At 41.4% G+C, this 25,724-nt stretch overlaps 1 protein-coding gene across 1 annotated transcript; it reads left to right on the forward strand.

Moving 5' to 3' along the window:
- Nucleotides 1-1,575: 1,575 nt before the first annotated feature.
- LOC146988302 (desmoglein-2.1-like) lies at nt 1,576-22,782 on the forward strand. Its single transcript, XM_085773492.1, has 14 exons — nt 1,576-1,735; nt 7,442-7,564; nt 9,208-9,366; nt 9,548-9,689; nt 11,174-11,331; nt 11,967-12,101; nt 12,261-12,446; nt 13,148-13,566; nt 13,664-13,806; nt 14,719-14,940; nt 15,839-16,081; nt 16,319-16,449; nt 18,049-18,333; nt 21,438-22,782. The coding sequence occupies exons 1-14, from the start codon at nt 1,691-1,693 to the stop codon at nt 22,743-22,745; spliced, it is 3,699 nt and encodes a 1,232-aa protein (XP_085629618.1). The 5' UTR covers nt 1,576-1,690; the 3' UTR covers nt 22,746-22,782.
- Nucleotides 22,783-25,724: the final 2,942 nt, after the last annotated feature.

A 25,724-nucleotide genomic window follows, 5' to 3' on the forward strand; every position in this document is an offset into this window, starting at 1 on the left:
GAGGACCATTACAACTGCATGTGTTCACGTGTCTCGTGTGCCTTTCAATATAAGTTATTTTTCAAAATAATAGACATGTCCATCATCAGATGTGCATTAAATATTATTTACTTTTTTGACCAGCTGTCCCCGACCCATCCAGAACGGGTCCGCGACCCACTTTTGGGTCCCGACCCACCAGTTGAGAACCACTGTCCTAGGACATTAAGCAGGGGTCTACCAGAAAGTCTGCTCGAAAATTACTGGCACCCAACTTACCGACTTGAACTCCCTTTGGGAAAGACGGGTCTCGCAAAAGGCAGCATGCATCATTAATAATCATGATCATGTTCTGGCCTGTGAATTTATATGCAGCCTCTCAGGAAGACCAATCACTATTCTAGGTCTTTTGTGCCTTGCCATGCCATGAGTTGCCGCCACGCAGTGGCTGTAGACACCTGTAGTTACCAGAAGATGACATACAGTAATATTTTCCACAGGACTGGGTTGTCCCGTCAAAAAACCTCTGGAGGATGTACTGAATCCTCCAGGCCAGTCGCTTTTCTACGTTGTAGCATCTTCAGCTCCATGCTATACTATAGGACAGACACATTTGAAGGCTTTGTAAATATAAAGCATGTTAAGGCTGACTGGGTGTAGACGGGTCAGGTGCACCTACAGGTTCCAGCTGTCCGTCCTGTGGCTGTGTATATAGTTCAATGAGAGAAGACTCATTTGTGTGAACAAACTAAATTTTATGCAATGTGCAAAACAAGTAGAAAAGTGAGTCGTGAGCGATTAGACTCCTTTGTGGTGTTGCTAAACTTAGTCAAACATGACGAACAATACAAACAATATAAACCACAACTTTCCCACGGGAACTGAACACTACTCTATTGACCTGGACTATGTCTCTTTATATTATTGTGTTCATAAAATTATTAGTTTTAGTAGCTAGATAATGCTAATTGTGTGGCATTTGTCAAAATACGTGTTTAAGTTTATGTCTAAAAAAACACACACACGCACAACATCTTTGATGTTGATGACTCAATTTTTATAGAATACGATTAGATAAGAGAAGCTTAAGTTGTGTGTACAAATTATGCAGTTTTTTGAATGAATTTAAGATTGGATTGGTTTTCCAGTGTCTTTCTTTCAAACAGGATTCTTAATCTGTGGCTGAGATGCAATGTTTGTAAAACACACCTCATCAAATAATTCACACAACCAAAAACAACAGTAGAAATCAACTTTCACAACTTTCACTTTCACTATCTTTTGAATATTTCATCATTATGACAGATGATTTGTAATGTATTTATTTTTATTCTGTTAGTACTTGGGCTTACATTTCACATAAGTGCTATACATTTAAGTCTGATTGATTGACTGAAGCTCGGCAAATACTGGAACATTACAACAACTTGGTTTCAGACAAAAATGACATTGGAAGCGTTTCATTTGGTCTTGCATTAAGTCCTTTTGTCTTTCACTGAAATATTTGACTGCAGTTATACAGTAGGACCCCTCCCTCTTTTATTCTATGTCTGTCACGTGCTCTCTCTCTCCCTCTTCCTCTTTCTGTGTGTGTGTGTTTGCAGGACTACCCCTCTCTCATAAGCCGCCTCCTGTCTCCATCAGCTCAGTCAGTCAGTAACTCTCGTCAGGACTCTACTTGTTCTCCTGATACGGATAGCGGACTCCAGTCATGGTTCGGGTTTCGTGGCCCGAGTTTGCAACACTGTTGATCGCAGTGAGTACTTTTTATAAGCAGTATAATCAAATTTTCTAAAGCTCAGAACTGAACGACTTCCTTGACTTTTCATGTACACTGAGAATTTTGAAACATCAACCAAGAAACATTTCACTTTCCTCAAATTATTTACAAATCCTCACTTGTTCTTGTTGTTAAATCTTCATTTATCTTCATTAAGTCTAAGTTTGCTTACCCTCTCACACCATTGGTTGTTTATCTTGCTCATGCTGACAAATACCTGGCTGCCATGGAGACAGATATGTGACTATGCTGTCTGACAGGGTCTTGACATCATAGTCTCGTTAGGAGCAGGAAAGAATGTCAAACTCTAACTCTGCAGTGAATATTTAGATGTCCATGATCATATCATGTCAGCCTAATATTCTAACTCTGACATTAATGATGTGCTGATGTGTGATCAGGGTCTTGTGAATCTTGGAGCAGGTCTATGATCAGCCTGAAACCACTAAACTGGAAAACATGTTATGCATGTTAACATTAAATTAAATCCAGAAAACCCTAACTACAACAACAGAATTGTAGATTAGAGCTGAAACCAGCTTTAACCTTCCTCTTGTGTTCGGGTCACCAGTGACAGGTTTTAAATGCATAAAAGTACCACATAGATTTGTTTATTGCATCAAGGCTTTTTGACTTTGTCAGGAACCTCTATTTAAAGAGACCCCGAGGAGTTTGCTTTTGGTTATAAAAGAGTCTCATATTAATGTGGATGAATCTACGTTACCCACACTTGTTAATGTGTCCATTTTCGATAAATATATAATTTTTTCTATATAGTTATTTTGATGTTATTATTTAGTGGTCGACTCGCCCAGCATTTCCTACTTTTGGTTTCGTGGACGCTGCCCGGCGGGTCATGGGAATAATGCCACCGAATCACCGTTAATGGTCGGAACTACAACGGTATCTGATCGTCGAACCTCCGACTTTAATTCTTGATCAATGAAAACATTCTTGGCAAATCTCAAGGAAATTTAAATCGAATGCAACTGGACTTGGTTATTTGTCTAGGAAGACGTTTCACCTCTGACCAGACTAGGACTAGCCTGGTCAGATGCGTACATGAACTGATGAAGCCTCTTGGATGAGAGGTGAAACGTCTTCCTAGACAAATAACCAAGTCCAGTTGCATTCGATTTAAACTTCCTTGAGATAACTATGACCTGGACAAATGAGAATATTCACAGGCTGATTCTTGCAAATGTTTTCGATTTCGTCCGTCCAAGAATTTCACCGTGGGAAATGTAGTGTGAAAACACTTCACTTTCCAAAACTTCTCGTTGTCCCTTTAAACAAAATAAAACAAACTTTTTTTGTTGTTGTTTTAGAACAATACGATAAGAACAATAATGAGAGGTAAAACTGAAATCATTAAGTGCAAAACCAACCTTTTCATGGATAAGGAAGCCTAACTACGTAACCAAGAGATGAGAAACAAATGGGATGATAAATAATATTTTTTACTGTGTTTTACAGAAGATTTAAGACTCGGGTCAAAACCGACCCCAACAGAGATGGTAGCAGAAAGCTACAAGAGGAAGGTTCAATTGAGGACAAGGGGTGTACTGACAAAAAAGGCCCAGGGGCCCACACCAAAGATATTAAAACCAACATTTTTCATGGATAAGGAAGTCTGACAATGTAACCAAGAGATGAGAAACAAATTTGATTGATAATTGTTTTTACAGCTGATTTAAAACACAGGTCAAAACTGACCCTAACACAAGAGATGGTAGCAGAAAGCTGATACAAGACGGAGGTTTAGCAGACTGAAGGAAAAGAGTGACCTGAGCTTCAGCTGGATGTTACCTCTGTGACATTCAACATGTTTCAACTGGATTCTGCTGTATAAAGCAGAAAATTCCAATATCAATGTCCAGCCCATTTCCCTGGAGTTCAGTGACTCATCTAAACCGAACAAGTTAACACAGCAACCACGTTACCTGAGGTGTTATTTTCCTCTCACTTTTGGACTCAGTTTTCAATTAATCATTCCTGAGTAATTTTCATGTCTCTCAGGCAGTGCCTCAGAGATATTTCTCAGACGGAGACAAACACAGCCCCTGTCATTAGTGTTGGCTCAGTCTATTCTTTGCACTCAACAGTTTTTCAAACATGGGAGGGTGAGTCATACTGAGTTCTTCTCTTTAAAAAAAAAAAAAAACTGCCACACCTTTCTCTTCTTCTCCTCATACTTCTATTATCCTGACATGCCCACATGTATTACTGAAGAGGTTCATTTCCCAGGTGTGGTAGGGTGTGGCAGCCTCTCCTCTGAATACAGCAGGTACACACGTACGTGACAGGTGGAGGCTTTTACAAACACACCCTCATGGTATCTTAACACCAATGGAAAAGGCTCGTACATTAATCTTGTGGGTGTAATTACAAGTTAGACCGACTTTCTGACAAATACAGTATACTGTCTGCTTCCATTTGGCACAATATATTAACAAGCTGCAGATGCAATTCCATGTCTGTCCATCCCTGTCAGCAGATCAGTGAGAGTAAAATTAAAAGTCTGAAAACCAAAGTATGAGATACAATTTTGCTCTGATTCAGGTTGCTCTGTTTATTACAGTTTTCTCAACTGTTTTGGCTCATTTTTCAAGGCATTTTTAACATTATCGATGATGTTAGCCCAGGTACATCAATACTCTATTGCATGTTTGCTAAAGATTAATTGGCCAGTACCACTAAAATGCTTTTTTTTTTTTAAACTGTTAAATTGAGCCAAAGTGAATGAGAAAATTAGTAAAAGGCTCTGCATCTCCTAAATATACTCAACTCAATTTGACTGCAGGACCAACAAAGCAAGTAATACTCTTCGACTTTTTCATCCTTGTTTATATAAAGTGGTAGCTAAAATTATTAGAACACTTGGCATATTTAAGATGTTTCAGTTGTTTTTGTGGAATTGGCAGTTAATCATCATTATGCTCTATAAACCCTAGAATAGAGCCATCACAAGAAGATTTAGGTAATTTAGCTAGGTCTATTTCACTGTCAATGGCACACAATCATGTTCCTTCACAGAAGAAGCCAAATTATTCACAAAGTCTGGACCTCAACCCCATCAAGCAAATGTGGAGCAAGATGAAAAATAAACAGAGGTAGTATACATTCAAAGGAAAACCTTTGGCTTGAGCAGCTGAAGGCATGGGAAGAGAAATGTGCTGCTGCAATTGCTGCAAAAGCTGAACATACCAAATATTAAAGTTAAAAGTGGATACAACCAGGGGTGTCGTTTAGCTCGGTTGGTAGAGCAGGCGCCCCATGTGCAGAGGCTAACAGTGCATACAAACAGTAGGACTGAACAGTGTCTGCAAATTTCATGAACATTATGAAATGAAATCATGTTTTGGAGGAAAAAAACAAAAAAAAGTTAGGTATTTTCAGATCCGTCAGCTGTTTTAATTATTTTAGCCACTACTGTAACTGCTTTTATAAATACAAACAGCAGAACAAATTTATGGCATTTAAAGACTAAATAAAATCATTAGTTGTTAGTTTGTTGAAAATAATGAAATACACCTACGTATCCTGCAGAAGTCATTTTGAAGCCAGCTTTAGTTACTTGAATATGATACAGGCAGCCAGTGGAGAGTGATGAGTTGAGGTTTTTCATCACTGGGGAGGGGAGGGAGATGAGTTGAGGTTTTTCATCTGCCCATCTGGACTGACTAGGTAACACACAGACTTCTGCCCATTGTGAAGGGCCTTACTATGCACAAGGAAAGACAGAAAGACACTGCAGCAGCTGAGGCGAGATAATAAGGTGCGGTCTAAGAGCTGGGTGGAGTAGTGAAGGAGGCAGAGCAGGTGAGGGAGTGATGGGAAGAGATTTGCTGAGATAATGGCTGACAGGTTTGTGTCTGTTAGGTGGGTTAGGCCATAAGTATTGAGTATTAAAGATGGACAATAGCTTCTGAGTGTATGTTGCTCTGCTGATTCTAAGTGTTGGCAGGTCAGATATTGGATGAGAAAGGAACTGGGCAGGACTGATGGACTTTGTGTTATTAGGGTCACTGGTTTTGGGCCTTGAACTGAACTGATGAACTGAATGGCAGATCAAAGCAAACGTGCAAAACAACAGAAACAGTTTGCAGAGGTTGCTGGTGGAAAAAAACTAGTTACACTGGAAGAGAAAGTCTTTGCATTTCTTCCAGTCCTCCAGAGTTGGTGGAGTTGGAGCAGGACATGAGCTGAATCAGCTGCACTGTGTTGGCTAGAAAAGTGGCAGACTTCACATTGTTGTTGTTGTTGTTGTTGTTGTTGTTTTTTTGTAGGGCTCGGTGTGTTATGTGTGTCTTGCAGATTCCATACTTGTAGGTGAACAATAGTTCTGGTGCCACTGAGACATTTTTCCACATTAATTCCCAAGGGTGATTTTTCTTCTTGTTGAAATCTTAGCAGCGTTGGTGCTCAGGCCCTTATACATATAAAATGCAGACAGACATCTTTAATCTTTATCTTCTGATTATGAGATATGATATTAAACCAACACTAAAGAACTTTTCAACCTTCATATAATATTTTCATAACTTTTGTGATGGTACATCGACTTACAACAAGTTGAATGACACCTCTGTCATGGCCCGAGGGGGTCTGTATCGCCTTCACTGGCACTAAGCAGCTTTGAGGAGCATGGTAGGACACCGGCTCTCACTTAAGTTTCACTTTCACTTTTGCGAGTCACGACGAGGAGGGAGCAGGCAATGCACCTTTCCGTCGGATTGTGTATTATTGAGAAATGTTTTGCTGGTAACAGAAAGCTACGCGCTGGTGCTCATGGGAAATGGTGTCTTCCTTCAGGCAAAACACTACCGCTTTGGGCCACTGGCGCCGCCAAACTCAACCAAAATTGAAAGTTCTTAAGTACTGCTTTAATATAGTGATATTATTTTCTGAAAGGAAAAATGTTTAATAACAGCTTGTAAGGATACCTGCTTCCATCTATGGGCAAGTGCAGATATCATTTCCTAAACTCTCTCTCTCAGATTTAGATGATTTGTGGCCAACTAGAATTTAAGAGAATATGTAGAATTATTTGTCAATATTACAAAGATCCTCCAAAGATGGACACTTATTGTAAATTAGTACCACTTTTGCGCAATTTCATCCTATGCTGGGATTTATTCTGCATACACTTTTTTTTTAAACATCTGAACGTTACTCCAAGAGGTGTAAAAAACAAATAATGGTTTAGATTTATATAGCACTTTTCTATTGAAACCTGATACCCAAAGTGCGTACAGAAACCATTATTCATTCATACCACATTCACACCAGTGGTGGTAAGCTACATGTGTTGCCACAGCTGCCCTGAATATTAATAGCAATAAAATATTGTACTATTGGCTGTTGCACTGTTGATTTGAAGCAGAGCTTTTAGTCAGTGGATGAACTTTCCTTCATTTTCAAAAATGTGACAAACTGTAAACTGTGGTAATTACAGGAGAAAACAGCATCTCCCCCACTGTCAGCCATGTTTGAATCTGTCAGTGTCTCAATGAAAGTCCATGTCCATGAAAGATTCCTTAAATTTCAAATGTTTGCTGCTAACTTTTACTGGACCAGGAGGAAGTAATGAAACTGTTTACTTTCTCTCCACATGTGGAGCATAGGTTTTTCTGTCCGATAAAAATTATAAAGTCATTACATCTGTCTATTCTGCTCCAGGTTGTTGCTGTGGTGAGGGCTAACCCCGAAGACAATCTGAGAAGGAAAAAAAGAGAATGGCTTCCCCCACCAAAGGTCCTGATGGAAAATGAAGACCATACTCAAAAGAAATCTGTTGCCAGGGTGAGTCACTGTACTTCAAGTCTCTTTGCAAAACAACATACCTTTCATATTTTATTGTCATGAATAATAGCTAATAATATATTTCTGGACTGTGGGAGGAAGCTGACAATGGCTACCTACAGAGAATCCACGAAGACATACAGAAAGTATGCAAACTTTACCTAAAAGGCCCCAGGCCTGGCAATCAAACCCAGAACCACTGCATCACCGTGCCGCCGATGAATAGACTTTGTGATGTAAATACATTAAATACATTTACAGGAGTTCTCCATCTGGCACAACACACCCATCCTCTATCTTTTGCACTGCTTCATAGTTAAATGTCCACTTTAAACTACTTGTTGTCTTCAATTGTCGCTGGCCAGCTGGCACTATCATTTGGCTTGCTTTCCATTCCATGACTCTGTGCCATAGCACATCCATAACAGCTGAACACACCTGTTTAGACTGGTCTTTACTGCTTCCGACTGTTATTTTCAATGTCTTAGTTGATCTGTGTCCTTGGAAAATTAGATTATTTACATGTAAGTGTGTTGTTATTATTATCATTACTGTTTTACCACCAGCCTGGATCCAGGTGGAGATCTTTAAAAGGAAGTAAGCAAGTGGGAGGAGGAAAACTGAAGAATGGCAGATTATTTTACTGGTGGTTTAGAATTTGTTTTGTGTGTCTGTCCTGTACATGAATTGATCATTTTCAAACTTCACAGCTTCTAGTTCTCATTTGTCTAGCCCAAACATGTTTTGTTGTTTGTTATGTTGAAATTAAGTGTTGGGGAGACTTAAACTACATTTTGAACTACATACAATTTGCTGTAACTGGCTGGTAGTTAAATTACATTAATATTTTGTGCTGCGGCAAGTGTTTCAACTACTTTTTGGGTCATTTTTTGTAGTTTAACCACTCAGTTTACAAACTACAATTTTGGCCAATAACATGAAATATTCTTTATCTAACAAAAGACCTATAGAAAAAATTAACTTTATTTTACCATTATTGTGTTCCAGAACTCTCTTTGAAAAAAGGCATGAATCATGTCATGACATGCCAAGCCAACGCTGCCTCTGATTGGCTGGCCCTGGCGTTCCTGTCATGGTTTTAAACATTGTTGTTCAAGACACAGCAATCTATCAATCTTTGTATTTTTTATTACATTTTTTGTTGACTGATTTACATTTCTGATTTATAAGTGGGTATTGGGGTAGGATTTTCATTTTCTCTTTACATTACCCAACATGTCTATAGATTACCCAACATATCTATGGTGAACCTACAGTATGTTGACCAAAAACTTCAGCTTTTTTTCTTTAAAAAAATAGAAATAGTTGAGAGACATATTTCTGCTGGCATGTGAATGTTTTGTAGGCTATTATATTTTGTTTCATATACACCACATGTTGATTCATTTAACGCTGAGTTAAATGAATATGATGAGAATAAGTAGTTGCTAAAGCTACTTTTTTTTAGCTGTAGTTTTACAAACTACATTTCTCCAGGGGTAGAAATGTAGTTTGTTCAAACTACTGCCAGGCTGAACTGCATGTAGTTTTACAAGCTACACTGGCAAAGTAGCTTCCCCAACACTGTTGAAATTATACTGTGGAATCCATCACTGTTCAGCTGACTCTTCTTTCTGTTTCAGATTCATACAGATTTTGATAATGGCAAAGGGAATATTCGCTACTCCCTGGAAGGCATTGGTGCGAACCGGGCTCCATTCAATCTGTTTGTCGTCGACCCTAGAACTGGATTCATTACAGTGAACGGAATACTTGACAGGGAAGTCATTGATATGTACAATGTGAGTGATCTATGGAAGCTTCTATTTTGCTCTACTTTATAATTTCAATATCACATTTCCTGTCATGATATTCAGCATTACTGCTTTTCATATTTGATATTCATGCATACGCATTAGACTCACAGGCCATTTGTGACAAAGGGTTTAAGGTGAAAAGAATGTCTTGTCTGTGTTGTTTCAGCTAACAGGTGTTGCTACGTACACTGATGGCCGGCTGGCAGAGAATAAAATTGACATACAGTTCAAGGTTGGAGATGAGAATGACAACCCTCCAGTGTTTGCACCAATCCCGCAGGGGTCAGTGGATGAGCTCAGTGCTATAGGTTAGTGTTTCTGTTTTTGTGAAATTACCTCCATCCTGATACAGGTGAAACCAGAAGTTTACAGTTAAGAAAAACTGTAAACTTCTATTAGAGTCCCCTTTTTTTCTTTGCTAAATGTCAGAATAATTAGACACAAGACATTTTTTTTTTCATCGAAATCAGAAGTTTATTTTGGAAAGCCTTCTACAAGTTTCACACATTATCATGCTGGATTTTTGGCCCGTTTTGTCAGGTTTTGGTTGAACTAGACCCAAAATGCAGACACACAGACAAAAACAGGTAAGGTGAAAACAAAAGGATTTATTAAACTTAGCGAGAAACGTAGGGTTAAACAAATGAACCACAGCACAGAACATGAACATGGAAAGAACTTAAACACTCAAACAAAGGAAAATGAGAAAACACTGATTTAAACAAGAAAAAGGACAAAAAGGTCCTGACAAAGACTCTGGAGGACGGCCAGGAGACCAGACAGATGGGCACAGAGATTCTGATGGGGGGCCAGAAGGCCACACAGACTGGCCTGGAGATTCAGGAGGAAGGCCAGGAGGCCAGGCAGAAAAGTCATGGAGATTCTGGAGGAGGGGCTGGAGGGTGACGTCGCTTGCGAGTCCCCTTTGGAGGGGTGGACTGGACCACCAGCTGGTCACTGGAGAATAGCCGGGCATGCCGCCGACTGGACAGTGGAGGCTGTAGCTGGGCAGACCACCAGTTGGACACTGGGAACAGGAGCCGGATGCACCACCGGCTGGACATTTGTGTTTGAAGGAGTACCTTAAAGTGGTACAGAAAAGAAAATTTAATTTGAGCCCACTCTGGGTCCTAACATTAGTGAAATAACTCATCTATCAGACGATGTAGGCCAAACTTTGTGCAAAATTCTATTTTTGAGTAAATCCGAGATGAAAGTGTGGTATTTTTTTTCTGCATTGGATAATGCAGGCGCACGGATTATACGTCAGCCTGCTCATGATTCATCAGCCACTGATATTGGATCCATCATCCGTCAATCAAACGTCTGAGACACACACTGAGCTCGGACTACACATTTTTGTGTTATGTGTCTGTCTGATGCATATGCACATCACAAACAAAATGGGCTGACTCAACCATTAAAAACTTTTCCATGTCAGGCCATGTGGCTGTAGTAGGTGCCCTGTGGAGAATTAATGAAGGAATGTTGGGATGAGTAGGTTGTGTTTCTCTACCTTGTTCTTGTATTGTACGCACACACGCACGCACACACGCACGCACGCACGCACAATATAATCACGATTATTGGTTTCACATTGCTCTACTGATTAATAGTTGTTGTAGCCTAGATGACTGTAAAGTAAACCTGGACATTAACAGTGCACAACTATTCAGAAAATCAGCTTTGCAGATGAAATGTTCTGGCTGCACAGATATACATTGTGTGACAAACACTGAATCCAAACAACTTTTGTATACTACAACAACATGATTGTGTTCTGTCTTTAAAGGAACCTCAATAATGAAAGTCTCTGCAACTGATGCTGATGAACCAGGGAATGAGAACTCTCAGATTGCCTACAGCATCATAGGTCAGAATCCACCCGGTGACATGTTCTACATTGATGCTGATGGGACCCTCAGGGTCAAAAACCTGTTGGACAGAGAGGTACAATATGAAACACAGCAACAATGTTGTCTATGTTTAGCTTTGACTGGTCTATCACTGCTTGTCCTCATGCCACTGCCCAACCAACCCTCAATGTTCATATCATGGTCTTTTCTTGTTACTGTATGTTATCATACCTCCTTCAATTGTAGCTGTAAAGAACAGTACAAAAGCTCAGTCCAGGGAAAATAAAGTATGTGTTGCAAACATTGGTGCCCAGCTGGCTTGTCAACAGGAAGATGGTTTGAACATTTGAATTATATAAATGTTTGCAATAACGCTGATGACAAAAGAAACATCATGGCAACATTAATTAAAGTGATCAGCACAGTGTTCATGCTTCACATACACTACATAGTTCTTAGCAGTATCGTTCTTTTTCTACATGGTCTTGTCATCCTCTTGGAATCTGCCAAATCATACAGTAAGGTTCTATGTCCACACTCTAACCAAGAATGACACAGGCACATTAATTACCCATGACTAATTTAATTTATGGAACAAATTGCAAATAGGAGCTGTTCTGTTCTGGCTGAGGTGCAACCATGCAGTTTTTTTCATTCCTCATCTCCCAGCGAAATGTGATGCAGAAACCTCCTCTCCCTAATTCATGGCTATTTTTTTAATTGTTTCAGACAGTAGATAAGTACACTCTTACAGTGAAAGGTCAAGACCTCAACGGTAAACCAGGGGGAAACACTGCAACCACCACTGTTACCATTAATGTCCGAGATGTAAATGACAACCTTCCCACTCTGGAAAAAGATGAGGTAGCTTTCTTTCTTTCACTTGACAATGTCAATATATTATTCTGTATATTGGTGCAAAAAGAAATGGTTTCCTGATGGGCTTTCAGAATTGATAAGAAATGTGGATGTGAGAGATGGCAGATCCTGATACATTGATTTCATCATGTGTTTTACTTGCAGTATGAGGGCAGTATTGAGGAGAATACTGAAGGTGTGGAGGTGATGAGACTCAAAGCAAATGACTTGGACCTGGAGGGGACAGAAAACTGGGATGCTGTGTTTGATATTGTGAAAGGCAACGAGGCCGGGTACTTCAGCATCAAAACTGACCCAGACACCAACGAGGGTATCTTAATGCTCGACAAGGTACTGCAGCCGAATTATTCAGAATAAATATGTGTTTTGTAGTACTAGTGACAATGGCAAATGCAGTAGGCATGCTCCATAAACAAAGATTCAAAGAAATTAATCCTTAAAAGACGTAAATGTGATTAGCAAAAAAAAAAATGTGGCAAGTCACAGGTTATTAAGACCTGAAGGCAGCTAACCAAGAGGTGTGGAGGACGGTGGCGTCAACTACTTCTATGCCCTTTCATAGAAATAGTGTAACACAGAAAAGTCTCTGAGTACATATTAAGAATAAACAAAAATTGAAAAACTCAGAGTCATAAGAAAGTGAAGGGTATGGGGGGCAGTTCAGAAGAAGAAACCTCCAATCAGATGGCAGGTGAGATATATACGGTAGATACACATAGAAAAAAGATAGATAGACTTTAGAATTTTGCCAGTACAAGACATTCAATCATTATTATTAGTAAAAAAAATTTTTTATTATTATTATATTATTAGTAAAAATATATATATTTTTTTTTTTACTAAAATTTTTTTACTAAAAAATTATTATTTTTTTATGTTCAGAACAAGTGAAAGGGACACATCCAACTAACATTACCTAAACGTTATAGCTATACACAAAAAATAATTTAGTGATCTTGGATTTACAAATGTTGATAACGTTTTTATAATAACAGTGTGTTCTCTATGTGATTGTGTGTGCCATTTTACAGGCTGTGGATTATGAGGATGTCAAAGATCTTGACCTAGGAATTGCTGTGAGAAACAAGAATGCACCATTTGGATCTGGGGCAACTGGCGGTATAAACATAGGAGGGGGAGGGGGAGGGGGAGGAGGAGGAGGAGGAGGAGGAGGAGGAGGAGGCGGAGGTGGCGGAGGGGGAGGAGGTGGATCAACGGGCGCAACAGGTGCTGGTGGAGGTGGATCTGGAGGATCATCTTGGCAAAGTGGGACATTTAAAACCTATCCAGTCAAAATCAAGGTGAAAAACCAGCCTGAGGGTGCACATTTTGACCCCAAAGTCAAGGCCATTCCCATGTCTGAGGGAGACACCTCTTTCAACATTAATGACGTTATTACCCGCTACCCGGCAATCGATGGAGACACTGGGAAACCAGCTGAGAATGTCAAGTCAGTGAATATGCAAACACACACGCACATACATTTCTGTAGTGTCAGCTTGATTTCCACATCCAAGAATTACTGACCCAGTATCTTTGTTCTGTAGGTATGCCAAGGGCTCAGACCCAGGCAACTGGCTAATTATCGACCCAGAGACAGCTGAAATCAGACTGAACAAGATGCCTGACAGAGAATCTCCTCACCTGGTCAATGGGACATACTATGCTGAAGTGCTCGCCATTTCGGAAGGTATAATATTCCAGCACACATCAAAAGTTTGGACATACCTTTGAATTCAGTGCTATTTATTTATTTACTTATCTGCTTGTTATTTTCTACATAGTGAAACAACAATGGTAACTTTAATTACTGTCTGCAGCAGAGGTCAGTGCTCTTTTGTTGAGATGGTCCTCATGAGAGTCAGATTCATCATAGCCTTGTTGGTTTGTGCAGCTGCACTACAGATAAATTCAAAATTCTTTCCATTTTCTAAATTGGTTGAACATGCAGTGTACAGAACAACTGATCTGAAAGTGATAGATAGAAAGTAAGTGTTTATTAAAATTCCATGTGATGACCTCATGAGGCTTATAATAACAACAATAAGAAGAAGTTACTCAAGGTAATTGGTGACTACTTTGAACGACCTAATATAAAACATTTGGTTTGTTTTCTTTGTTGTTGTTGTTTTTAACACTGTTTAGGTTTGTACATAATTCCATATTTTATTTCATTGTGACGTCTTCAATTCTGCAATGTAGAAGAATATGGAAAATATAGAAAAAATAAAGTATTAAGCAGAAGGTAGATAAGCCTAAAATACAGAATTTTGAGGAGGTGAGTCAAAATGGATTACCTCCTGGGGATCATAACAACAATAGGAGGTGGAAAATGCAAGTAACACAAACTCATAACCAGTTAGTTTCTAGCTAGTTGTGTACTTACATATAATATCTGCACAGATTAGACTCCAACACATATCAATGAAGCAAAGATCAAATCTGCTTCCTCAGCCTGAAGACATCACAAGCCAGACAACCTGATGTCAAGTGGCAGGAAGAGTGAAGTGTTTGTCTCTGAACTGGTGTCTGAAGAAAGAAATTGTATTTAAAGCAAATGCTGAATGATATGTTGTGTCTCATTTGTGCTTTGCCAACCTAGACATGCCTGGTAAAACTTCCACTGGCACTGTAGCCATCCAGGTGGAGGATTTTAATGATCACTGCCCCACTCTGACCAGTAATATCCAGACTATGTGCACCACGGCTGATGCTGTTGTTGTGAATGCAAAAGATGAGGATGTCTTCCCCAACGGACCTCCCTTTGACTTTGCCATCATTCCAGAAGGCACTGAAGGAAAGTGGCAAGTGGAGCATCTGAATGGTGAGAATAAAATATTGTTGAAATCTGTTTGTAGTAGAAAAACATTAAAGGGACTATGAGGAGTTTTGGAAAGCGAAGTGTTGAGCCTCCGCGCGCACAGTGAAATTCTTGGACTGGCACAAGACCGATGAAAGCCAAAACTTTTGCCAATGTGACAGTGGTGGTCCTGTCACTATGCCTCCAATTGATCATGTGCCCTGGCTAGCGTGCATGACTCTTACCCGGGAGTCTGGGGTTCGAAGCCCGCCCGGGCCCTCTTCACCTTGCCACATTCTGGCGTTGCTGGCAGGATCCATGTAGCATTAGTGGTGGGTCCGTGGATTCCTAATGTGTGGCAGCCTGCGCGGAAGCACGAGGACATGCTTGTGAAAAGAGGGGGAGAAATGTGACAGTGGTGGTCCTGTCACTATGCCTCCAATTGATCATGTGCCCTGGCTACTTGGCCAATGGCCAAGTGGTTAGCGTGCATGACTCTTACCCGGGAGTCTGGGGTTCGAAGCCCGCCTGGGCCCTCTTCACCTTGCCACACCAAGAATGAAAGTCGGAGGTTGTAAAACGATCAGATACCGTCGTAGTTCCGACCATAAACAGCGATTCGGCGGCGTTATTACCATGACCTGCCGGGCAGCGTCTGCGCAACCGAAACTAGGAAATGCTGGGCAAGCCGAACACTAAATAATAATATCAAAATAACTATAAAGACAAAATGATATATTTATCGAAAATGGACCCAATAACAAGTGTGGGTAATGTAGATTCATCCACACTAATTAATTAAAACAAAAAACTCCTCTGTGTCCGTTTAAGTGTTTCACAGTTTGAGATCACAAACTTGCAGAAGGTCCAGAACATAAAACGTATTGATTTTCTATGCCTTTTCTATGTTTGTTTCCAATAGACACTGCAGCTATCCTCAGAGCCCAGGAGCCCTTGTGGCCTGGTTATTATGAAGTGGAATTCTTAGTGAAGGATGAGCAGGGTCAGGCCTGTCCAGAACCTCAGAAAGTGAAAGTCCAAGTTTGTACCTGTGAGGATGGTGTGGTGTGTGGAAAACGAGGTGCCAACGGTCAGCCGAGCAAAGGAGCAGAATTCGGGCCTGCAGGCATTGGACTACTTTTCCTGGGTCTGCTGCTGTTAGCACGTAAGTATAGTAACTTTGTGGAATCAAGTTGAAAGGGAGAGAGGTTCAGCAGCACTTTACTATCAGACAGTGTGTCTTTGTAGGATTCCATCACTAATAAACCAAAAACGAGGAAACAGTAGTTCCAGTGGAAAAGTAAATCTGACATCATTCAAGAATCCACACTCTTATTTAAAGACATGCAACATTTATATTTACTCATCAATTCAGACTAAAACATTGCTGTTGTTTTCACAGTCATTCCACTGTTGCTGCTCTTCTGCCAATGTGGAGCAGCTGCGGGTCTGCCAGGGGGCTTTACTGAGATGCCTTTTGACACCAAATCACACCTCATTAACTACCGCACTGAAGGCCAGGGAGAGAACACAGTAAGACCAACATATTTACCTTTTCGAACATACGAAACGAAAATTATTATCGTTGTGCACATGGAGCGTAACAGTATTTGTCCCATCACGGTTCTGTGCACAGTCATATGACAATTACGTCTGACAGAGTAAAAAATAAATAAAATAAAATAATGTCTGAGTCAGTCCTCACTCCAATTCAGGTGGCGGGAATGTGCTACGGACTGTCTCAGGTGGGGTCTCCTGCATGGCAGGCGATGATGCAAACTGTTTTGCCAAGAGCTCAATGAGCACTTGGCAGTGGGGTTAGCACGTCCTTTATGGGTGACTGAGTGCACCTCCATTACACTCACCCCCACTGAACTCACTCCACCCAAGGCATCCCGGTCACGGCACCACTGTAGCCAATGTCGATCTGGCCCTCTGCATTGTGTTTCTCGGTACGGACTGCCCCAGGTGGGGTTTGAACCCTGGTCTCCTGCACGGCAGGCGATGATGCAAACCATTTCACCAAGAGCTCAATGAGCGCTTGGCATCCGGTTTGCACGTCCTTTATGGGTGAGTGAGTGCACCTCCGTTACACTAGCACGGTGGTTTGTTGGTGTACACAGCCCAACCACCTCCCCATAGCTTACCGACTAGTGGAGTTAAGCCAGGAACACACCGGCCCTACCGTCGGGTCGGGTCGCGTCGCTTTGGGGAGAGTCGGACGGCGTCGGGTACGTGTCTGTTTGGTGTGTTCATCTGCATCGGGGATCTCGTCAGACCCGATTCGACATGCACAGTCGGGGAGCGTCGGACGTCGGGAGAGTAGACTCGTCGGGTAATCTGATTGGCCACCCGCTGTTAGGGAGACTTTGCATCTCGCGCAAGTGCAGAACGTACAGGCTGCTGTGTAGTTGGCAGTAGTCGGGGCGGTGTGTTTCACTGCTTCCTTTCTCCCGACTGTCCAACTCGTCGGACAAAAGGCCGTCGGGGTCGGGTTGCGTCGGGGCGGTGTGTGGAGGCCTTTATTCTCACAGCGCAATGTAGCATTAGCTCCTTCAAATGGACTGCAGCATTTGTGGTGCCCTGGTTCAGCCAGGTTTCCATGAGAACAAAAACACAGCAGTTCCTCCTGCTATGTTGGAAAGCTCTCCACAATCTAAAATAAAATCCACATTGTTGACAAAGGAGCGACATTTGCTGGCATGAGTTTAGGCACTGCTAGCTTGTACAGATTAGCATGTAGCCTGGTGTGGACACCTCGCTTGGCCCTTAGGGGATCTGTTGCCAAGTGGAGAAACTGTAACCTCCAAATGCTGTCTGTTCAAAATAAATGAAAATAAAACTAGTCTTATAGAATTGGGACATTACTTTTTTCCTGTTGTAGCCCACTGAACCTATAGTGAACCGTGAGAATACTTAAGCTGAGTATAAGACATAGCATCTGTAAATGCTGCTCCATTCACAAAAACTCATCTTCATCTTGGATGAAGATGAGGCTCAGAGCTACGCTACAGAGGCTAAAGGGATTTCTTGGTTTCCCTCATCAAACTCATCAAATACACAATTCAACAACTCTTTAATGACTAAGCAGCAGGAAAATCTCTCTAATGTTTGGATATTTGCTAATTACAGGAGGTGCCACTGCTGAACATGCCAACACAGATGGGTGGAGATTTGATCAAAGTGGATACAGGAATGGGTACCAAAGCTGCACTACCAATGGAACAGTCAGTCACTTCCATGAATGGGTTAAATGCGGCCAGTTTTGCAGTTAGCAACAGAGAATGGGCAGGGATGAACCAGAACAGAGGGAGCGGCTTCTATTCTGAGTTTGAAAGCAGAGAATCAGCAGGAGGTGGAGAAATTTATGATGGCATGGCTCTGCCACACCACTTCCTGGCGCAGTACTACGGTCAGGTGAGAAAAAATTCTGCTCTTTATTTTCTGTAACAATTTTTTGCTGGACTGCAAATTTCTGTCTATTACAGCTATTAACAGCTCAACAAAAATCCATCTGTGTACTTCTACTTATTTTTGTCTTATCCTATCTATCTGAGCTGTAATATTATGAATTGATCACATATGGCTGTGCACGCTCAATATACACATACACTTTTAAAACACTGCTCAAGAGCTGAGGTCTACCGTGGCAAGTAAGGGGTAGATGTATCATCCAAGGGTAACTGTATGGGTCACACACTACACACACTCAGTGGTGAATGCCAGTACTCCACACAAGGAGATACTCTCACCAAGAGAGCCAAATCACCACCAGTTGAGGCCCTCAGCATCTCAAGGTAGCAGAGAAACACTTAATGGTGGGGTTATACACTACTTGCAAAATAACAAATAAAGAAAATAAAGAAAAATAGAAAAGCGGAGAAAATAAACACTTCATCACAGTTGACCAACTACTAACACAAATCAATAATTAAATAGTTGTAATACGAACCATGAGACAAACTAATAATTCTACACCAAACCAGTATCAACAAAAAAATGTTCAATCTAAAGTAATTTAAATGGAAAATAGAGAAAAAATAATAATTTTACAATCCATAAAAGTGAGTAAAACCAAAGCTAAACAAAAGGGGGGGGGGGGGGACTACTGACTGCTCTGGCGTTGTCTTTTGTGCACAAGGATGAGAGAGAGGGAACACAACAAAACAAAGTGACATGACCAACAAAAGAAACAAAGTAAACATACTGTAATACTTCTGCAAGATGAGTACACCTGTGAACAAGAGGAGAGAGTACAGGGTTTCCCCCAGTGTATTATAAGCCTGGCGGCCCGCCAGGCCTTACTTGACCCCCCGCCAGGCTAAACATCGTTTATTTTATTTTTTTAATCAGTTTTTATACTCAATAAACACGTGATCAGGTGTCTTTTTCATCACCTGACAACGTTACAACTTCGTCGCACATAACGAGACACGTCACGGACATCATGCTCATCAGACAATAGACAGCATCAGCCCGCTGCTTCACCAGCTGACCGAGAGGAACGCACCGAGTCCACGTTAACGTGAGCGGAGCCGCGGCTCCAGAGGCTCAATCAGCTGCTGTAGCAGCTGTTAGCTGGTAGCTGTTAGCACGTCGTCCCCTGCAGCGTCTGAGCTCTGGACTCCTGTGAGCCGCGGGGCTTTCACCTGATGTGAAAATGATCCATTGTTTCATTTTTCAGCTCGTAAAGTTCACGATCACACACGTTTGTTCTAGTAGATCCATGAGTGTCACGTTTCCATGACGACTGACCGGAAAAAGAGCGTGGTACGTCATGTGCACGTGACTCCAGATGTAAAAAAATAAATAAAAAAAACAAAACATGGATGATGGATCTATAGAGCGATTCGGAGAACGTTTTGTGTATGCCGCCATCTTGCGGCGGCGCCATTGCTGCGGTGACATGTGTCAGTCATAGTAAACTGATTCTCTATGACAGCATCATAAATAGGCTGCATTTGTGATGTTTAGTGCCCCCCAGTAACTGATTAAGGTATCTTACATGAATACCAATATTCATTTAGTAATTAATCATTTGTTTGAGCGATTAGCAGGAAAGATTAGAGTAACAGGGAGATAAGAGACTGTATCATAAACGATATAACATACCGGTACGTTATGCGTGCTGACGTTAGCAAGCCAGCAGCGGGATATTTAATCATGTGGACAGGCTACATGAATAAGATTATAAAAACAACAACAACTTTTGCTTTGTTTTAGATATTCAAGAATATTTTATTGACCAGCTGGCCTCCGATGATCAGAAAAAACGTCAATTACAGGTCTCTGATTTATGGTCAAAATTACCTGAGCTCCGGATGGGTCGGACATATTTTACACCGGCTTTTAGACGACCATGATCACATCATATTGAAGGGATCAGTGAGACATTCACAGACTGTCCACACGATGTGAAGGTAACGGTGAGAAGGGAGGGTAGCCAGGTTGTACAGGTCAGCTGTGACTGCGTCGCTGGCGGCTGCTGCTGCTGTTGACACGCCGTACGTAACGTTACGGTCTAAACACGGACACTCCTCCTGAAATAAGGGGCTGTGTTTTGCTGATATTAGAGCAGTCGAGGACGGCACATGTCCTCCCAGCCTTCCTGGACATGTTCGCAGAAGAGAAAGGGAAGAGAAAAGGTCCACTTGCATTCAAATGCCCGCTTCGCGCACAGAGCCAACAGCTGCCTGACTGTGAGTTGTCACCGCAGTAATGGCGGCCGTTCGATTTCCGGTGACGTCGCCGAATCGCTCTATAATACATCCATGGAAATAAGGCTAGACTTTAACAATGGAGACACCAGGCAGTTGTTTTTTAGTTTTTAATGCAAACAGTTGATGTTATTTATTTAAATATTTTTTTATAATCATAATTATTAGGCCTACTTTTTTTTGTGGTTGATTGAACAGCATTTCAAGAGTGCCTTTCATAGACTGTAAAAAGAGGTGCCTTTCTGTAAGACTCTGCTATAGCTGGTGTTTAAGTTACATAAAGTCTTATAATAACAGATGTTTATGATAATATTTTCAAATTTCTAGTCAACTTTTAACATTGATCTTAAGGCCTTATGGAATCACACCCGCTAAATGCTACTGCTCCATTAATGAATCTGTTCCCTACAGTGCCCTGCCATCGGTCAGGCTCAGGCCCCTGTCACAAAAAAACACGCTTGGGCACCGGTGGCCCGCCGATGGGCCGCCGGTGCCACCCTACCACCGGGCTTAACAAGTTTTCTGGGAGAAACCCTGGAGTAGTATGGAGAGTTATTTAACAATTATTAACAATGAGACATGGAGGAGCACAGACAAGTACCTGGGGTGTCTGAAGTCTGGTGAACAGAAAGGGATGTGCACCAAATTCTTAAAAGGTAGACCTCTGATCTTTTTCTATTGTGCCTGAAATGACTGGCTGACAACTGTCTTGGAGCTAAACAGAAACTTGCAGAAACAGAGGTAAGAAAAAAAGTGCTTGTTCTGCTACATGAGGTAATGTTTTATTTTTTGTCTTTTCAACAGAAGGCCACTAGTGGGAATGAGAACTCTGGAGTGAAGGATGGTCTGTTGGTCTATGACTATGAGGGCCAGGGCTCTCCTGCTGGCTCAGTGGGCTGCTGCAGCCTCCTGGAGTCTGACAATGACCTGCAGTTCCTCGATGACCTCGGACCAAAGTTTAAGACGCTGGCTGAAGTGTGTGGAGGCAAGACGATCCAGACTGAAGTCAAACCGGTGCTCTCCCCTCCACCCAGTACCACGATCAGCACTGGATCTAGTTTGATAACTGCCCCACGGCTGTCCCCTCCACCCAGGGTGCAACCAACCATCTCCACAACAGAGGAGACGGTGGTGAGGAAGAAATCTGAGCGTCCTAAGATGGTGAAGGAAAGTATGTCTACAGTGAATGGGGCAATGGCAAGTCAAGGCCAGATGCTCCTGCTACAGCAACAGCAGCCTATGTACTACACCACAGCCCCTATGCTTCAACCAATGCACTATGTAGTCCAGCCACAGGTTCAGAACACCATGCTGCTGGCTGAAGCACCAGCCACCAACCTGCAGGGCATGGTACTGGTGAATGGTACCCACACTGGACCCGCTCCTGGCATGGTGGTTCAGGGTCAGACTGTAATGTCTAGTGGACCATCCCAAGGCCCCAGCATGGTGCTGGTGGAGTCAAGCGGAATCCAGGGAGATGGTGCCAACCTGTTCCACACTGGAAACCTTTCTGCCTCTCAGCCCATGATGGTTGTGGAGGGCAAGGTCCCTGCAGGGACCATGAAAAAGCTGAAAGGGAGTCAGACCTGCCTTGTGCAGGGAGGTACCCTACAGCCAGGAGGGCTTTCAGGATCTCAGACAGTTCTGATGGTTGGAGGGGTAACAGGCAGTGGAGGGCAGTTGGTGCAAGAGCAAGGGGGTCTTTCAGGATCTCAGAGAGTCCTGATGGTTGGAGGGGCAACAGGCAGTGGAGGGCAGTTGGTGCAAGAGCAAGGGGGGCTTTCAGGATCTCAGAGAGTCCTGATGGTTGGAGGGGCAACAGGCAGTGGAGGGCAGTTGGTGCAAGAGCAAGGAGGGCTTTCAGGATCTCAGAGAGTCCTGATGGTTGGAGGGGCAACAGGCAGTGGAGGGCAGTTGGTGCAAGAGCAAGGGGGGCTTTCAGGATCTCAGAGAGTCCTGGTGGTTGGAGGGGCAACAGGCAGTGGAGGGCAGTTGGTGCAAGAGACACAAGGTCTGTCCAAGATGGGTAACATTTCTCATACCTCTTCCACCACGGTAAGCGCAACCCCAACCTACCACAAGGTGGTTAAGGAGACCAGAGAAATTCACTGAGCAATCTTTTGACTTTACACTTACGTTCCAATGCTATGGAACCCACCGCAGCACAGACCCTACAGAATCACCATGTTGCATCCCCTTTTACAAATATCTGTCAATAGATTTTTATATTATTATTGTTTCAACTTTTCTATCCTCTGAAGTGATGCAGAATGTTAATATTTGCCTGTTGAAATTGAAAGTTCATGCTATGTTTTGAATTGTCTTAGATTTTACATGGTTATGCACTTGATTTTTGTCTGTTTTTCACCAATAAAAGCAAAATAAAATCTTGCGTATTTAGGATTTTTATGAATGGTAAATCATATTCTAATAGCTGTGCTATTAGATCACTGATTATTGAGAGTCGGGACAAAACATGTCCCACGTAGAAAAGTCTTATTTATATAAAAAATAAAGAAATTAAAGCAGAAGTAAGTGGTCCGGTCGTTTTCGCTAATGCTGCGTTCCAGGCAGGCTTTTGAAATCGTAAATTACAGCTTCAAGTCACAACTTACGACTTTGTAGCGTTCCAGGCAACCCACTCGTGTTTTTCCGACCTGTTTTACCTGTGAAAGTCACTATAACGGCCACTCGTAACTTCCGACCCGTGAACTCGTACCAGGTCGAACTGGTACGACTTCACGGTCGGAAAAATATGAGTTTCCTTGAACGCACCATAACAGTCCTCATCCCTACGTCGCCACATTCACGGCGTCCCTTGGCTGCACACACAGCCCTGCATGCCGTTCTCTCTCCTCATTGGATAAAAACTGTAGGATACGATAAATGTTTTCTCCTCGACTCAGAGTAGAGCCGAGGGACAGAGAGACCCGTGTTTCAGTCCAAACACTCTATGTAAGTGATTGCTGTCGGAAGATATAACTATTTAAGACTTATATTAACACAAATATATCACTTACTTCTGCTTTAATAACAATTGACATGCAAAGTTAGATCTAAAGGAACTGTGAATACTGATGTTATGTTTTAGCATAGATAATTCCTTTTTTGGGGGATATTTGTTCAATTTTATGACCAGTGATTAGACGGCCCATGTTATTTCTCTTGTCCTCAGCAATACACCACAATATTCACCAGCCTCAAAAAACGTTAAAAACCTTATGAAAACATTTATATCAAATCAAAGATAAATCTATAAAACAATGCATGCCATGAACATCTTAAAATCTTTTACGTAGAAATCTACCCATCAAAGTTGTGTCCTCCCAAAAACTAGCTAGCTAGCTGCAGTGTTTTTTTCTGCAGAAGGAAAAAACATGCCATTTCGCCAACCGCTTAATGTACTAATATTATACTATTTTCAAACACTATAAAGGAATAGAATGTTATTTTAGGAACCCACCGCAGCACAGACCCTACAGAATCACCATGTTGCATCCCCTTTTACAAATATCTGTCAATAGATTTTTATATTATTATTGTTTCAACTTTTGCTATCCTCTGAAGTGATGCAGAATGTTAATATTTGCCTGTTGAAATTGAAAGATCATGCTATGTTTTGAATTGTCTTAGATTTTACATGGTTATGAACTTGATTTTTGTCTGTTTTTCACCAATAAAAGCAAAATAAAATCTTGCGTGTTTAGGATTTTTATGAATGGTAAATCATATTCTAATAGCTGTGCTATTAGATCACTGATTATTGAGAGTCGGGACAAAACATGTCCCACGTAGAAAAGTCTTATTTATATAAAAAATAAAGAAATTAATAACGATTGACATGCAAAGTTAGATCTAAAGGAACTGTGAATACTGATGTTATGTTTTAGCATAGATAATTCCTTTTTTGGGGGATATTTGTTCAATTTTATGACCAGTGATTAGACGGCCCATGTTATTTCTCTTGTCCTCAGCAAAACACCACAATATTCACCAGCCTCAAAAAACGTTAAAAACCTTATGAAAACATTTATATCAAATCAAAGATAAATCTATAAAACAATGCATGCCATGAACATCTTACAATCTTTTACGTAGAAATCTACCCATCAAAGTTGTGTCCTCCCAAAAACTAGCTAGCTAGCTGCAGTGTTTTTTTCTGCAGAAGGAAAAAACATGCCATTTCGCCAACCGCTTAATGTACTAATATTATACTATTTTCAAACACAATAAAGGAATAGAATGTTATTTTAGGGTTTTATCTGCGCATTAATGTAGGTAGCATGCAATTACATTATTTTACAATAGATTTGTAGAGCACAGGCAGGCTGTGGTCTGCTTATTGAATCATTTTCTTCTCTTTTCTATCTGCTTATTATTGAATAACTTTGCAGCATATACACACTTCTTATCCACCTTATTCCTAGCCCCCCATGATGCTTTGCGGGAATTATGGGCGCAACTTCCGGTGCAAACCGGAAGTCGCGTTTGTTTACATGCTAACAGTACGCACTGCGAGCGTTAGAGACATAAAACACCACCTTTTACAACTCAAACGAGACAATATCATAATACCGCTGCCTACTAATATTGTGAGGTGTGAGGACGACTTAAAAAAGTGGCCAAAGATACAAAGATAACGTACAGTAGCATATTTAGCTACTTGTTAACTTGGTTGCTTCAGTTGTTGAGGCAACGAGCTATCTGCTAGCTCTGGAAAGTTGCCTCATATAAGTTGGAATAAGTTTATTTTAAAACACATTCCTCTTTTATAAAGAAATGCATATGTGTGTGTGGGAGGGGGGGGGGGGGTCTCTCTCTCTCACTCACCCAGCTCTTTACTGTCTGCTCTCAGGGATTGTGTGTGTGTGTGGTGGTGGTGGTGGTGGTGGTGGGGGGGGTATTTTACTGTAGGTTCTCACCATGGATCTATTATAAGACCACACACAGACACATCCGAGTGTCCAACCAACAAAGTTGTAGTAAAAAAAAAATCCATTATTTAGTTTATTTTAATCATAATGACCTATACTTTTGATACAGGGGTACATGTGTGTCAGTGTACACAACGTTTACACGGAATGAAACAGT

The sequence above is a fragment of the Trachurus japonicus genome, chromosome 4, assembly GCF_045865225.1.
Source record: "Trachurus japonicus isolate A0001 chromosome 4, Traja_1.0".
Taxonomy (NCBI): domain Eukaryota; kingdom Metazoa; phylum Chordata; class Actinopteri; order Carangiformes; family Carangidae; genus Trachurus; species Trachurus japonicus.